The sequence below is a fragment of the Puntigrus tetrazona genome, unplaced genomic scaffold, assembly GCF_018831695.1.
Source record: "Puntigrus tetrazona isolate hp1 unplaced genomic scaffold, ASM1883169v1 S000000148, whole genome shotgun sequence".
In the NCBI taxonomy this organism is placed as follows: Eukaryota; Metazoa; Chordata; class Actinopteri; order Cypriniformes; family Cyprinidae; genus Puntigrus; species Puntigrus tetrazona.
The window spans coordinates 2,919,741-2,934,314 of record NW_025047824.1 but is presented as its reverse complement, the minus strand read 5'-3'; the positions used below and the strand labels follow the sequence as shown (position 1 = coordinate 2,934,314).

Sequence of the window (14,574 nt, the reverse complement as noted above, 5' to 3'; positions counted from 1 at the left end):
ACTTTAGAAACAATTGGTACAGTATTCACAGAATACGTTTAGTGCCTGTGTTGTAGCTGTTGTCATTTTTAGATCAATTTTTTTGAAATAGAAACAATGGGTTGATTTTTTTTTTTAAAGAAATTTGCTTAGAAAAGATAAATACTGAATGAAAGGGAAGAATTGTGTGGTCATTTATTACAGCATTGCTTTAAAATTATTAGACGGTGCATCAAAAAGCTCAATATTTTAAAAATGCCAAATATGGACACAATTTGCCTATTATCTTCTTAAGCTAATCTCATTAAAAATACATTAAAAAAAATTATATTCTGTATATAGATATTTGTTTTCATGTCACTTTTTCTTTTGTGGCATTTTTGTAAGATTTCATTAAAATGTCTGATATTTTTTCAGTACCAAAAGAAGTGCAAAATAGTGGTTGGCCATCAGGATACTCCAACACAGCTACATTTCTTGCCCAATAAGATCCAGTTGTGGGCTAACTCGAAAGCACTTAGCCCATTTATGCTACAGCTAACTATACAAAAGGCCACTCTTTGATTGTCCCAAGCTGTCTGCCATAAACAGTTTGTGAGTAAGGTAAAAGAAAGATTTTCCCTTCTTTTAATACCATCTGGACCCATTTTCACAGTTACTCCAGTACAGTACTGTTCTCATCTTTCTAAACAATGTTAAATGTGTGTGACAAAAAGCATCCACAATTGATTCACTGTGAATAATTACAAAGTGATGGATTTTTGTCATGTAGTTTTCTCCACCCTCATTTTAAAATGAAAGGAAACAAAGTATTCACATAAAATAAATATGTTCATGGAAGTTATTAGAACACCACTACTGAAAATCATTATTAGAATGTTTTGTTCTTCTTGATAAATGGTACAGGCGCTATGTAGGTGGTTAATGGTCTTCTTAAGAACAGAATTGATTATGCCATGTGCCCAGCATTATTGACTTGATGTCAAAATTTGTGGTGTCTAGACTGATTCTAAAAGTCAAGGTGCATTTTTCAGGAGGAACGGTCATCGTGTGGGCTTCCATCTGAGTTTTCTGTTTCCCCTTCTGATATGGCCTGCATGGGAGCAGTGTACAGCCGACTTCGTGTACTGTAGCGGCTGCTATTGGCAGCTGGTGGCATCCTGGACCGGCCTTGTCTAGTTGAGGCAGACGTGGGAAAAGCTTTTGGGGAAAAGCCCTCAGCATAAGATTTGGGAAAGGGGCTGGGCATTTGCTCAGGAGTTCCCTCTGGAATTTGTGTCTGTAAAGGAGAGAGTGGCTCCTCAAATGGTCTAGAACCCTCCATTAAGAGCTCACCGGGGCTTTTGGGTGCAACGGGGCTCTTGAGAATTTCTGTAGCTGACATGCGATAACTGGAGTCGGACCGACTTCCCTTTTTCAACAGCAGCAGTTTGAACTCTTCATTTGAGGTACTGGACTTTTTGGCACTCCTGTAAATTGGGCCTGGGGTTCTCTGAGCCCCAGTTTGAGCAGATGGACTTGTAGGCATGTTTGGGGTGCTTGGCAAGGTTGCAGGATTAGTAGCAGAGCCATTCCCAGAAACAACAGCTAAACGGCTCCGCACTGACATTTCTCCAGAATCTTTCCTGCCCAGCATTTTTCGTTTTGACCTGAGATGGCAAGAAAACAAAACAAGAGACAATAAACATTTAGCAAATTTCAGTAATTTCTGTGATCATCAAAATCTACCACATAAACACACCTGTGGATCATGGCAAAGAGATCCTCTGTTGTGCGACTTTTACTTGGTGAAAGAAAAACACTATCATCCTCGGTTTTGGATTCGTCTGTTAGAGGGGACACAGTTGAATCGCTTGGTGTAGACTCTGAAATAGAAAGTCTGAAACTCATTTCAATTCAAAATTTCTAAACTTTACACAAAATTTCAGCTAGTTTACTTGGTAATAGAAATATTACACAAACAAACCTTTGCTGAAATAGTCCTCTGTTTCTGGTGTTGACCCTTCCTCTACAAGTTCCTGTGAGGCACTTCTGGTAGGAACACCTGATGTTACAAATTCTTCTCCAGCACTGCTGATTAGATAAGCTTGCAATGTCTCTGATCTTTGATAGACAATATCAGGCACTTGGTCAAGACTATCTGACCTCTTTCCTAGACCATTCTGACCAGGGCGTCCCTCATTTGGCTCAGATTTCCATGGCTGGATTTGCTCCACTTCCAGGCTACTCTGGGGAAATAAATTATTTGAGGTGCTCACCTCTTCTGCGACTTCGCGGGAATTCTCAGACATCACTTCGTCTATGTTCAGCTGCTCAGATGGGGCCTTAAAAGCAGTCATGCTCCAAAAAGGTGATGGGGCTAATCGGTCATATCTATTTCTTGCACCAAAATGGCTTGCTATATTCTTAGCAGGTAGTCCATCTACTGGGGTAAACAGTGTTTCACAATTGTCCTGAGAGGATGTTTCTGTGAGAAGGGGCCTATAGGGTGGAGGCTTCCTAGTTTCATGGGGTTTATTGTGAGTAGGTGGGGTAATGATAGTCACAGTGGGACACTTAGGCCTAGTGGCAGAATCAGTTATTGGTCGATCGGGGCTCCCATCTCCAGATTTGCCAACGGAACGTAGTTGAACTGAACGAAGTACCGTGGGAGTGATGGCCAAAGGACTAGTGACTGCCAGCTCATCACTTGAAATTGAAGTTGCCAGACTCTCATGCTTGATTTCTGCTGAAACTGCTGCTTTTTGTTTGCTATGGTGGAGGATATGCATCTGGTTTTTGTGAATTGAAGGCTTGCTGACATTGGGAAGGGCACTTAGGTCAAGATGGGAGGGAGGTATGATAGGCAATTCCAGGTCCCTTTTAGATGAGTGCTGCTGCAAAGAAGCAAGTGAGGACTTCCTCTCTGGGACTTTGGGTTTCCTTTTGCCACCAGTAGGGGACATTGGGTGAGCATTTGGGAAGAAAGCCGACGGAAGAGATGATGTCGGTGTCTCTGACTGGCTGGAGTAGCCACTGGAAGGTGAGGCTAGACCTACCAGCTTTTCTGGTGAAGGCAGTCTAAACTCGCTTTCCACCGATGGTAATGAAGGAGTGGTGGCCCTAGATCCTGACTGGGAAGTCTGGGATTCAGAGCTCTCCTGTGACTTAATGCATTCAATGACAGTGGTACCCGTAGCTGTGCTGGAATTTGACAACGATCTGTAAGGATCATTGGATTTCAAGTCATTAAGAAGCCAGAGATCTGCATAGTCTGACTGGACAGCTCCCTCGTCCTTGAAGGAATGTGTTTCTGTGGAGCCAAACAAAGCAACTTCTGGAATCTCTGTAGAACTCTCAACACCCCAAGCCCCCAGTGGCTCCTCACTCTCCAGTTGACTTGAAGAGCCTCCGTTCAACCCCACATGCTGTGTTCTCTCACCGGAAGACATAGATTTGTTCTGACCGACAGCATTCTTTGGTTCGTTCTTGTCAGTGGGAGGTCCACCGTGGCTGCTTATTTTTTTCAAGGATGAGCTGCGTTTTGGTGGGGATGGCTTCACCTTTGGTTTCCTTAGAGAGAGACTACGTCTCCCAAGTGTGTTTGTTTGATGTCCATATTCTGCCTGCTGCTGGTCTACAGATGCATAGTTATACGTGAAGCTTTTGCTACCTTTAAGACCACAGTCAAAGTGCATGGAGGTATAGTAGCCCTCAACATCTACAGAAAAGTGTGAGGTGGTGTCAGCCTTTTCAGATGGTGGCCTATCTGTTAAACTTTCAAAAGTGGCTATGCTAGCAAAACTGGGACATTCTAGGATATTCTCTGCCCTAGAGTGCTCAGGACTAAAGTCGGGATGGCAAGGCAGGTTGTGCCTGTAGTGTGAATAGCTCCACTCACCCTCACTGGCAGTGCTGACTCCAGCATCATCAAGCATGTCAGTTGCAGTGGAAGTAAATGAACCTGTCCTATGGCTACGGAGGCCTTGTGATCGGTCTCCAGGATATGGATCAATAATGAAGCCAGTGGAGTCATCATTAGTATTGGTAGCTGCATTTAATGATAGTTCTGAATCACAGTGGGATGATCCGGTGAGTGGGGGTGAGGCTGCAGGTGGAATGGTCTCTGATGTCTGGGAGGGACAGGTAGAACTGCTACCACTCCAATTGCCGCTCGAGGACTGGTGATCCTCCTTGTGGTCCATCTGGCTTGTCAGCACACCAGCGTTGGAAACAGAGTGAATGGGGCTACTGAATGTATCAGAACTGGAGGAAATCTCACAGCTACCCATGTCAGTTTTGCGAGGCAGGTGGGATCGACCCCTCTCTATCCAGTCATGCTCTGTACTTCCAGCATGCTGCTTGAATTTCAAACTGTTATGCTGGCTCTCTGGGATTGCCTGGTCATCAGTGCTTTCTTCATCATCTTTAAGAATATGTTCCCCTGGGACTGGTAAGAAGTCCTCTGTCTCAGAGGGTGACAGTTCTTCCTCATCCTCCTCCTCATCATCCTCATCACTGTCATCGTGACCTTCGTCCACCAGCCGCCCTCCCTCTCGGGGGAGGCTTCGAGAACGCAGACGGGAGCCTACTGAGGCGGTGAACATTGTGTCAGAGTTGTCAGGCAGAGAAGATATGTTGCCTGTGGAATGGGACAGTGACACAGTCACGCCCTGCCCCCTTTGGGCTCTGATCCGTCTACGTGAGGGTGCAGCCCCAACAATCAAGAATTCTTCTGTCTGGCAACCAGAGTCCTTGGTGTTGAGACGAGAGAGCATGAGATCCTCTTGGCAAATTTCAGGGTTGGTGTGGACTATCACTGTACGTTCTCTGGCCACTGGAGACTCATCAGAATCTAAAAAAACAATAAAAGTAATAAATTCAGTAATGAATTGTTTCATACATGCCATTTACTCTTATCATATGCCTTATACTTTACTGTAAATAAACAAACAATTAAAACATAAAGTGTACTAAAGAATGTTACAAGTTGACACACCAAAATCTTGTTGCACCCGTCTGGGAATGCCAGTGATCGTTTTCCGTCTCCTTAGCTTCCTTCGCCGTTGCAGCACTGATTGTGAGTGGACTAGTGAGCAGCGTACACTGGCCTCTCTGTCGAACCCAACCCCTGCAAAGAGCACCAGACATGTGAGAGGCTGTTGGGAGCAAGCCACTTTTTTCTACTTCTCCCTCCCATGTTTCTCACACTTATAAACCACTGAGATTTTCCTGATAAATACAATATTTTAGTTAAAATAATAAAAAAGTATCCCAGCTAATATATATATATATATATATATATATATATATATATATATATATATATATATATATATATATATATATAATATATGCATGTATGTGTGAGTGCTTTTTATATAAAATACATCTTTATACAGAGTATATATTTAAACTTTTACAGTATATAACTACTTTCACGTCACATATATATATATATATAAAAAAGTTAGACTTTCTACATATTATGCATCAATATACAAAGTTAGCAACACATCTCAGAAGAAAAAAAAGTATGTATTAAAAAATCATAAATGCAACAGAAAGATGGTTTTCATTCATGTTAAAATATTTTAACTGACACAAAAGTACACTGGACAATACGCAACATCATGCAAGGTGAAAGGAGCGACATATTCAGGACGTCAGAACAGAAAACAACCAGGGTTGAAAATGAGAGTATTGCTGTCCTACCCGAACCCAGCCTTACTCTAGACTGCAGTCTGCTGCTGTACTCTTGAGCTCTATTTGTTTTGATGTTTGTCCAGTGTCATGCATCATGACTCTCATGTGATTGCAAGGCTTGGCCCTCTGAGCACCAATTACACCACTGTGCCTGTGATGTGCAGTTTCCAGTCAACACTGTCTTTGACTCAATCCTTGCTGACATGCACCTCAAAAGTCCCATTCCAGTCAAGCCTGGAGTAGATATATTTGGCCTCTTTGTAATTCTAATGCAACTGATTAGCATGCACAAAACGCTTTCTTGACTCTTTGCATTTCCTGGCACAAAGTAAGTTACCACGACAACTAAGAACTTTTTTGTTTCAAATTTCATGACTTGCAGATTTTAACCTACTTTCCAGTGTGTCTAATGCTGTTATCATTCTAATGTATTTGAGTGATTCTTCAGTTTGGGCCCTTCTAACAACTTGAAGAAAAAACTTCTCAAAACCATGTTTCATCTATGTTAAAACATTAATCACGTCATAGAATAAAAGGGGTCCGATCATGGGCTTATTCAACCCCTCCCCCCCACCAAAAAAGAAAAAGCGTTACAACCCATGCTTGCCTCTGTCAAGCATTTTCCTGAGATGTTTTAATTGGAATTAGCAAAAGATCTAAAATTGCACATATAATCTACTCTTTAAAACTAGAAACAAAAAAAAACTCACATACACTTTACCCATCTTTGTTTCAGGACTACTAACTCTTCATTTATAAAGTTAGTGGCCACTTTATAGCGGCATGTGCTAGTAATATGAATATCAAAACAGCTTTTAATTAAATTAGAAATCTACAATAACTGAAATGAGAGTGTTATTATGGCTGAGATGGCAACCCCTTCTCTCTCTTCGAACATTATTCTAGATGGTGATGGTTAGGGAATGAAGTGGCACTGATACTGAAGGGGGAAACTTAATGGACATGTAAAAGATCTCTCACTTAGGAAAGCTGATATCGCTGAGGGGGAAGTAGCGTTGGCGCCCTCCTCTGAAAACAATACACGCAAAATTCAGCGTTCTCACAAGGTAATCCTTCTGTTCATTGATGCCAGAGGAGAACTTTGGTCAAGATGAAGATACTCTCAATTAGATTTAGTTCTGAGGTGTAACATAGTCTGTTCGGTAATAACATCCATTAAAAAGCTTAACAGATCAGTTGTTAATATATAATCACATAGCTAGAAGTATTTAATGTCATTTTAAGATAATGTGCTTGCTAATGTTCACTAATGAACTTATTAAAAGGTACCTTAAAAAATCATTTGTTTTATGTAAATGAAAATGCATTAAACGTCAGAAGTTTATATCTTCATGCACTTTCCAAAATCTAAAGGATTTTAACAGAATGTAAATGCTAACAAATGTCATTAAGGTTCAGTTCACATATTGCCTAACAATGTCAAATGTGGTAAAAAATAGTACTTTTAAGCACATCACAAACTATTCATGTTTACATATATATATATATATATATATATATATATATATATATATATATATATATATATATATATATATACATATATACATATATATATATATATGGTCACATATTTGGTCAGCATTTGTTGTGTAATATTCTATTATTCACACATCTTGACAAATAGTGTATTAATCATTTGTTCATGTTTTTGCATTACCCAATCTAATCCAAAACTATTCATTATTTCGAGTCCCGAATTATCTGAATTCATCTCATTTGCATACTTTTACAAATAATTTGTTTATCATTTGCTCATGTTTTTGCTCAAGACAAGGTGTTCATGAATGTTAACAAAATTTTTACTGGATTTTTAGCTGCTGCGTATATCGGTGTTCACTGTTAACCCACTTAACCAGTCACCAAACCTGTTAAAATCATATGTAGATTTTTGAATTGCATGAGATACACAAAATAGCTAAAATATAGTTATAAAAAAAGAAAAACACGAAACGTACCAATTGTTTTGTTTGGAACTACTATTACTACAGTTCATTGTCAATGCCAGGAATGCTATTTTAATCAAGAATTGGCACAAAAGGTCCTGGCATTATCTGGTAAGATTCCTGTTACAGTGTAGATTATTGGAGTATGTTTTACTAGAAAATACCACTGTTAAAAGTAAAAAAAAATCTATGCTACTCTTTCTGCAAACACATTTACAACAACACCAAATTCTAACCAGACCAAAGTTCTCCTTCAGTAGTGACAGCGTCACCAGTCTTGAGCCCAATATTATGTACTTCAGCAATAATAAACTTAATGTAGCCTTTTATTTTCCATATAATAATAGAATTTTATTTGACAAAAAAAAAAAAACATTATATGCTGCTGTGAACTACCATGTAAGGGTCATACTCAGCCCTGACTCAGCATGCATTATCGACAGCAAACACTAGGGGCGTTTACCTGTTACATTAATGGGAACGATGCATGAGGTGATGACTTGAGAGTCCGTCTTCATCTTCTCCTCTGGGGTGGGCAGTGGTAAGATTCCAGCCCAGTTGGTCTGTTTGTCCAGCGTCGAGGGCACGTTCGGGATCGGGCTCTTTGGCCAGTGGCCCAAAGCCACCAGCTCTGGATCTGAATCCACTGGAGGAACAATCTAAAAGAACATTACTGTGATTAACGTATGAGGTTACTGAGGTTAGGAAACCTTCTATAGATGATGATAACAAATCTATGATGGTTCCACTTGCTTTGATTCTTAAGACCTCATGACTTCACTTGATAAGTGCAGTTAATGTTTCTAAATTGGCATATTTCCAACTAGGAACAAATAGCCAATTTGCTAGGGATTTTTGCTAGTCAGGTGTTACAGCAACGTTGATACGTCATTATTACTTTTAGTCCATTATTCCTGGAAAAGAAAACAAACTTTTCAGTGCGTACATATATGCTAAAAGTTAACATGTAGCAGTGCACTTGTGTGCAGTATACGTTAATGCTAACAGACATGGACCAAAAAAGGCAAAAATTTAGATTTCATGAGGTCTGTGAAAAAGTGGAACAGCATACTTAAAACTGGAGAACATTTACATTTTTAGTTCTATGTGCACATGCATAAAGAAGCTCTGAAACATGCAAAGCAAAAAACAATGGAGATGCATTAGTGCACAACGGTTTCAGGAAAGAGTTATAAGAAATGAAACAAATGCATATTCACATGAGGTATACAACACAACGCAAATTCAATTCGCTCTATTCAGCTGTCACTCACAGCACCAGCTGAAGTACACTTGCTAAATTCTGTCAGAGAGTTAACTTAGCAGTTAATCTAATCAGTTAACTTACCTTGTGGAGTTTACAGAGCGTTAACTAAAGAGGTTCGAGGGTTTAGCGGCTGTCACCCAGCCACATATGAACATGCAGAGTGTTAAAGCAAGCTGTGATATTCAGTCTTTGTGTTTCCCTTTCCCAGCCGGCCAATGAGGAACGCACAATAAACAGCAGCCGGAAAAAAGCGTTACTACGGAAACTTCTCCCAAAACCAGAAGAGGACGAAAAGAAAGAGAGAAGCGCCACAAAAACAGACGGACATAATCAAAGGGAGTTTATGACCGTTTTGTTTGCCGGCGCTGAAATGAAGGGCAAGGGGTGAAGTGGAGTTTTGAAAAACACGGGATCAAAGCAGGAAAAAAAGGAGTGTGTATGGAGCCAAAATGAGCAGGAGAGGAGGGAACGTAGGGGGCTGGGAAAGAGCCAAATGTGACGGTTTGATTTCTCCATCTGGCTCGCGTTCAAAAGCTATTTTGATTAGAAAAGAAACGAGACATCAGGGGGATGAAAGAATGCCATTCATGAAGTTCAGCAGCAGAAAGAGAGAAACACAGAGTGTAAGGGAGCGTGAGGAAACCAGAGAAAGTGAACCTTATAGTATGTCTACAAAACATATACACATGTCTAGAGTCTAAAATCTAACTTTTGGCAATTTAATTAAAAAATAAGTTAATAAAAAATATAAAAAACTAAATACTAATAACAATTAACAATTAGCTAATAAAAGTTTATTTTTCCATATTTATTGCAACCATACAGGACAAGTCAAAAATTGCCCCAAAAATTATATATATTATTATTATTTCATCTACTCTACTACTATGAAAAATTTGACTATATTAGTTTATTAATTAGTTAATAATACATATACAATACATATATATGTAAATGCCTTAAAATGGATCAGAAAAGACTGCAAGTGACAAATTGCTGCCTACGCTGGAAACCCTGTCATTAAGAAACCTCAGACTTGAGCACTTCCGTGTGTTTCCCGTAGACATTCTTTACATAGTATTTCAGGAGCATAATGCTGGAGAGGCTATCAGAAGGGCAGCGCTTTATTAGTCTGTGCTAGTGTTGATTTATATAGCATTACTAGGGTCAGAAACAAGGGCAAAGATAATGAAGATAATTCAAAGTCACTCAGATTAGCAAAAACACATGGCAGCCTATTTCCATATGTTTTTTTTTATTATTATTATTTTAGCTTGCAATTCTGGAGCAAAAAATAATAATAAAAAAAAAATAAAATAAAAAAATATATATATATAAATGTTCTCATTTATAAAAAGTTGAGAAATATTAGTGAATGCTCTTATAAAAAGCAACAAAGCCCCTGAACATCAATTTACACACAATTTCATTAAATTTCATTAAATTTGCACACATATGCACAGAAGATCGTCATTTTGACATTAGCGCATCCAGGTGAAAGTTCAGGCATTGATGTTAGAAGCTATTAGCATCAGAAGAGAACTTCTAAAGAATTAAAGATGTTAGACAAACATAAAAGAGTCCTGTTAAGATTTGGTTTATACTCACTACCGGTATCTGATTATATGTTTATAATAAAACTTACATAAGTGTTAAATAACATTAACCAACCTGGTCTCAACCTGGTAAAAATACGTACCTCTGTGCGCTTTTTGTGACATTTTTGTAACATTTCGCCAATGCCCAGTGAGCGGCGCTAAAACACATTTTTATTACGTTAATATAGGTACATATTGATGTGTTTTTATTATGTTAAATATCCAACCCTAAACCTACCCGAAAACTGATATAAAAAGGCATTTGTTGATGCAACCGCGTCATTTCAACTTCCGTTTATATAGATTTGAACCGTTTTGTCGAACCATAGTTAAGTTACACAGGACAAAAATAGTTAAGTTTACCTGCCAAAAACCCATAGATACAAAACTGGATATATGTGACGCTAACGTTCAAAAGCAACGTTTTTTTAAATCCCCCAGCACATTATTCTTGTTTTTAGGTCACGCGATATGCGCGAAAATGACACTTTATGAATCGAAACTCTGCACATTTGTGTGAAAAGGACTAAAAGGTGTTCCAGTGTTCGTTTCATTTGGAGACTGCAGCGATATGCGCTTGCCGGTACGTATTTCGCGTCTCACTAAAAAGCGCGCCGAGGTACATTTGTGCCTTGAGACCAGGCAGACATTGACAAACCAAATCTGATCCGGAAGCAGTTTTGGCCTCATCCCCGTGATTATGTTTTGATTAGGGATGTAAAACGGTTTACAGATCAGCGGGAAACGTAGGATATAGGAGACAATTTGGGGGAAAAATATACCTTTCTGCTCCATGGGGAAAAATGACAACACTCAGTAGGGGAGGAGGACCGGGCGCTTTGGAACTACAACACATACAAACACAAAGATGACATGAATGTGAAGATGAACACGAACACACAAGTGAACACAGCGTGGGTGTATCTGCTTCCGCGACGGAACGGGAAGAACAGCCGTGATTCGCTGCGCTTGACGAAAGATTCAGGTGATTATATATCATTAAAAAGTGGTTTTGCAGCACTGAAACATTTACAGCTTTACAATCATAAACTCACAGAAGACGATTTAAAGTCATAACGCCTTAAAGTTGGATTTTTTTTCTGTACTATTGATGGACTGTAGTTGGGCGGATAGCCTGTGGATTATTGCGATGCTTTTAATCAGCCATTCTGACGGCACCCATTCACCGCAGAGGGTCCAAGTCTGTTCTGATGAGGAAACAAAGTCACCTACGTCTCGGATAAGCCCATTTTTTATTTTTGGGCTTCTGAATAAGTCACGGCGTACTAAGCAAAGCTACGTAATCGAGAACAGATGACCGGGCACCTGTCAGCAACCCTGAACATACTGAAATAAATAGAGTTATTACAGGAGGCTTAACAAAGAAATGAACGCTGTTCGTCCGCATGACTTGCTGCAAAAGAGGAGTTGTTTTCATAATGACCAGCCTGGTACAAATAAGTAAGCGCTTAATCCGGAGAGACACTCCCTGCTTTTTAGACGAGCTGAATCAAGATGATCGTTAAATAATCGTTCGACCGAATTTATTACTTATGCATGAGTAAAAAAATAGAAACCTTGCTAATATGGTTGTTCACCCGCATCTGCTGTGCTCACAGCCAGTCACACAAACTATGAGGCTGAAAATAAATGAGCGATCTAAAACAGTATGATTGTATGAACGTCAGAGCAAAGAAAATGACAAAAATCTTTGCAAAAGAGCCTTGTGAAAAAGAAGCTTGCTTAATTGTTTTAAGTGTAGCATTTTTTAAATCCTAAAAGTATATTTTCAAGCAGCTGTACTTGCAGATGATGTAATATAATTATAGTTATAGTTATTATAATATTGATATAATTATACTGAAAGTGTAATTGATAAGTGTAAACATACATTCATATATTTCTTAAAACACTCAGGCATTTTCCAATGACGTTTGTTTTTTTTAAATACATTATAAATAATTAAGTTTCAATAATCTGTTTAATCGTGCCTTAAAGTAGACATTTTGATGTGATGACTGGCATACTAAAGCACTTATAAAGCAATTATAATTTAAACTGCAGTTTGTTATTCAGTATTACATTTACCCCGCTAACTGCCTGGCAATCTTACATTTTTTTAATAATAATCTTAAATTAGATATGAAAAAAGTCTAAAATTTCACCCTGCAAAACCACTGAAATTTGACATTTTGTTATGAAAATGGTACTTTTAGCAAGTTTCTCCCACTTTAGGGCAGTTTCAAGTTTAATATTACACGATTTACTGCAATATTTCATAATCAAACAAAACTAATAAATAATATTGCGGCAGACATGTATACATTTGTGACAGGAAAATGCATTTTAATAGTTTGGGTGTCACCCAGTGGCTATTTGTGGCATAGGGACAAAATAAAATCTCACCGAAACTGCAATTTTTGTGATATCAACTTCAAATTTGGAACATAACTTAGTTTTATAGCAACTGTAGGTTACAAAATATTATTTTACATAAAATAAATATATATAAATATATAAAATGTATTTTTAATACTGAATTTATTTATTTTATATATGCATTTTTTATGGTAAATAAACTTGTCTTTTTTATTTTATTTTTTACATTTTTTAACACATGAATTTTCACGAATTACAACCATTTAAGTTTGTGTACTTTCATATCCATTCATATCTATGTTCAGAAAAAGGGTGACAGTTAATAGGCTAAAATTAATATAATAATTCTATATAAATGTTCTAAACTGTAGAATTGATAATCATTGCAAATGTGTACTTAAAGTTGTGTATTAAATTACATAACTTACTAAAATGTACTAAAATGACATTTTAGCATACTATAAATGTTGCAGTAAACCTTAACCACATTTCAAAGACAAAATAAGAAATTATAAAATTATATGTAAAAACATACTATTCAAGTGGGGCAAAAACATTCAACTAACTGCATTTAGCATAAATTTAAATTATATTTGAATCTAATTCCAAATAACGTGCAATCATCTGAAATATTGCATTTACTGTGTGCTTAAGTGTATACTTTTTTATGTTATTTGCATAATAAATACTTTTGAAAAAGAATGCTGAAGTGTACGTCTTTTTCACAAGGCAAACAAATAAAAATAAAGGACAACAAGGACGTAATCGTTCAGCTGAAGATCTCCATGTGTGTGTGTGTGTGTGTTTACCTGTGCTTGCGTCGTCTGAGTTTCTATGTCTCTCTCTGTCCTTTCCTAAACACACAGACACACCATCATCATCAGCACTCGGTCGACAGGAAGCACATGATATAGATGAGTGCCGTGGGCCGGTGTTTACCGTGGCGAGGGGTCTGTCTCTCTGCTGGCGTCTGCGGTGGGCCCGGGGCGAGGGGTAGGTGGGCATGGGCGGAGCCATGGAGATGGAAATGGTCACCCTGCGCTCTCTCTCGCTGACCTCCTGCCTCTGCTGCTGGTCTGATGAGCGGTTTCACACACAACAGACAAATCCTTAAGTCCATTTTATCAAACGGCCAGTTATACATGAAGTTTTACCTAAGTGCAATATAATAACAGTGATGCTTGTAAGAACCACTGGCATTTAGATAAATCAAATTATGATCATAATAATAAATCCCAATAATGATGTTTTGTACTTTGCTGTTTTTTTTTCAGTTGTTGTTACTTTTAGTTGCTTATAATTGATATTTAAAGTATTTAATGCATGTGAATCAATTTTGTCATCTTTTGCTGTTTTTCCCACTTTGCTTTACGCATGCAAATAAATAAATTCTGCTTTAAGAATATACATTTTCCTATAACTAGTTTTAATGGTTCTATATCTGGTTCTACAGTGTTGTTGTTGGTGACTTAAAACAATTAAATTGACACCTAAAACTGATATAACTTGGATATCACAAAAAAAAAAACTAAAGACAAAAGAAAAAAAAAGTAATTAAAAAAGTAACCAAACTGAACACAAATATATATATACATTTTTGGTATTGTTATTGTTAACAAACTAAAGTTAATAAAAATATTTATACTTAAATAAAACTGATTAATTAATTGAAATTGAAAAAACGTGTGAGCCAAAATTA

General features: G+C 37.8%; 1 protein-coding gene across 4 annotated transcripts in view; it reads right to left on the bottom strand.

Annotated features, from left to right (window-relative positions):
* Positions 1-56: 56 nt before the first annotated feature.
* The window catches only part of nhsa (Nance-Horan syndrome a (congenital cataracts and dental anomalies)), an 86,563-nt gene continuing 72,045 nt past the window's right edge, over positions 57-14,574 (bottom strand). Inside the window, exons 3-11 of one of the 4 annotated variants that reach the window (XM_043230261.1) lie at positions 13,815-13,951; positions 13,685-13,729; positions 11,279-11,341; positions 8,095-8,290; positions 6,646-6,693; positions 4,958-5,089; positions 1,946-4,813; positions 1,721-1,844; positions 57-1,628 (exon numbers count right to left, since the gene is read on the bottom strand). In XM_043230261.1, coding sequence (XP_043086196.1) covers positions 1,010-1,628; positions 1,721-1,844; positions 1,946-4,813; positions 4,958-5,089; positions 6,646-6,693; positions 8,095-8,290; positions 11,279-11,341; positions 13,685-13,729; positions 13,815-13,951 — 4,232 coding nt within the window. In that variant the 3' untranslated portion in view covers positions 57-1,009. Of the gene's footprint in view, positions 1,629-1,720; positions 1,845-1,945; positions 4,814-4,957; positions 5,090-6,645; positions 6,694-8,094; positions 8,291-8,979; positions 9,667-11,278; positions 11,342-13,684; positions 13,730-13,814; positions 13,952-14,574 lie in introns of those variants that run through there. The other 3 variants (XM_043230262.1, XM_043230263.1, XM_043230264.1) reach the window with 3 other exon arrangements.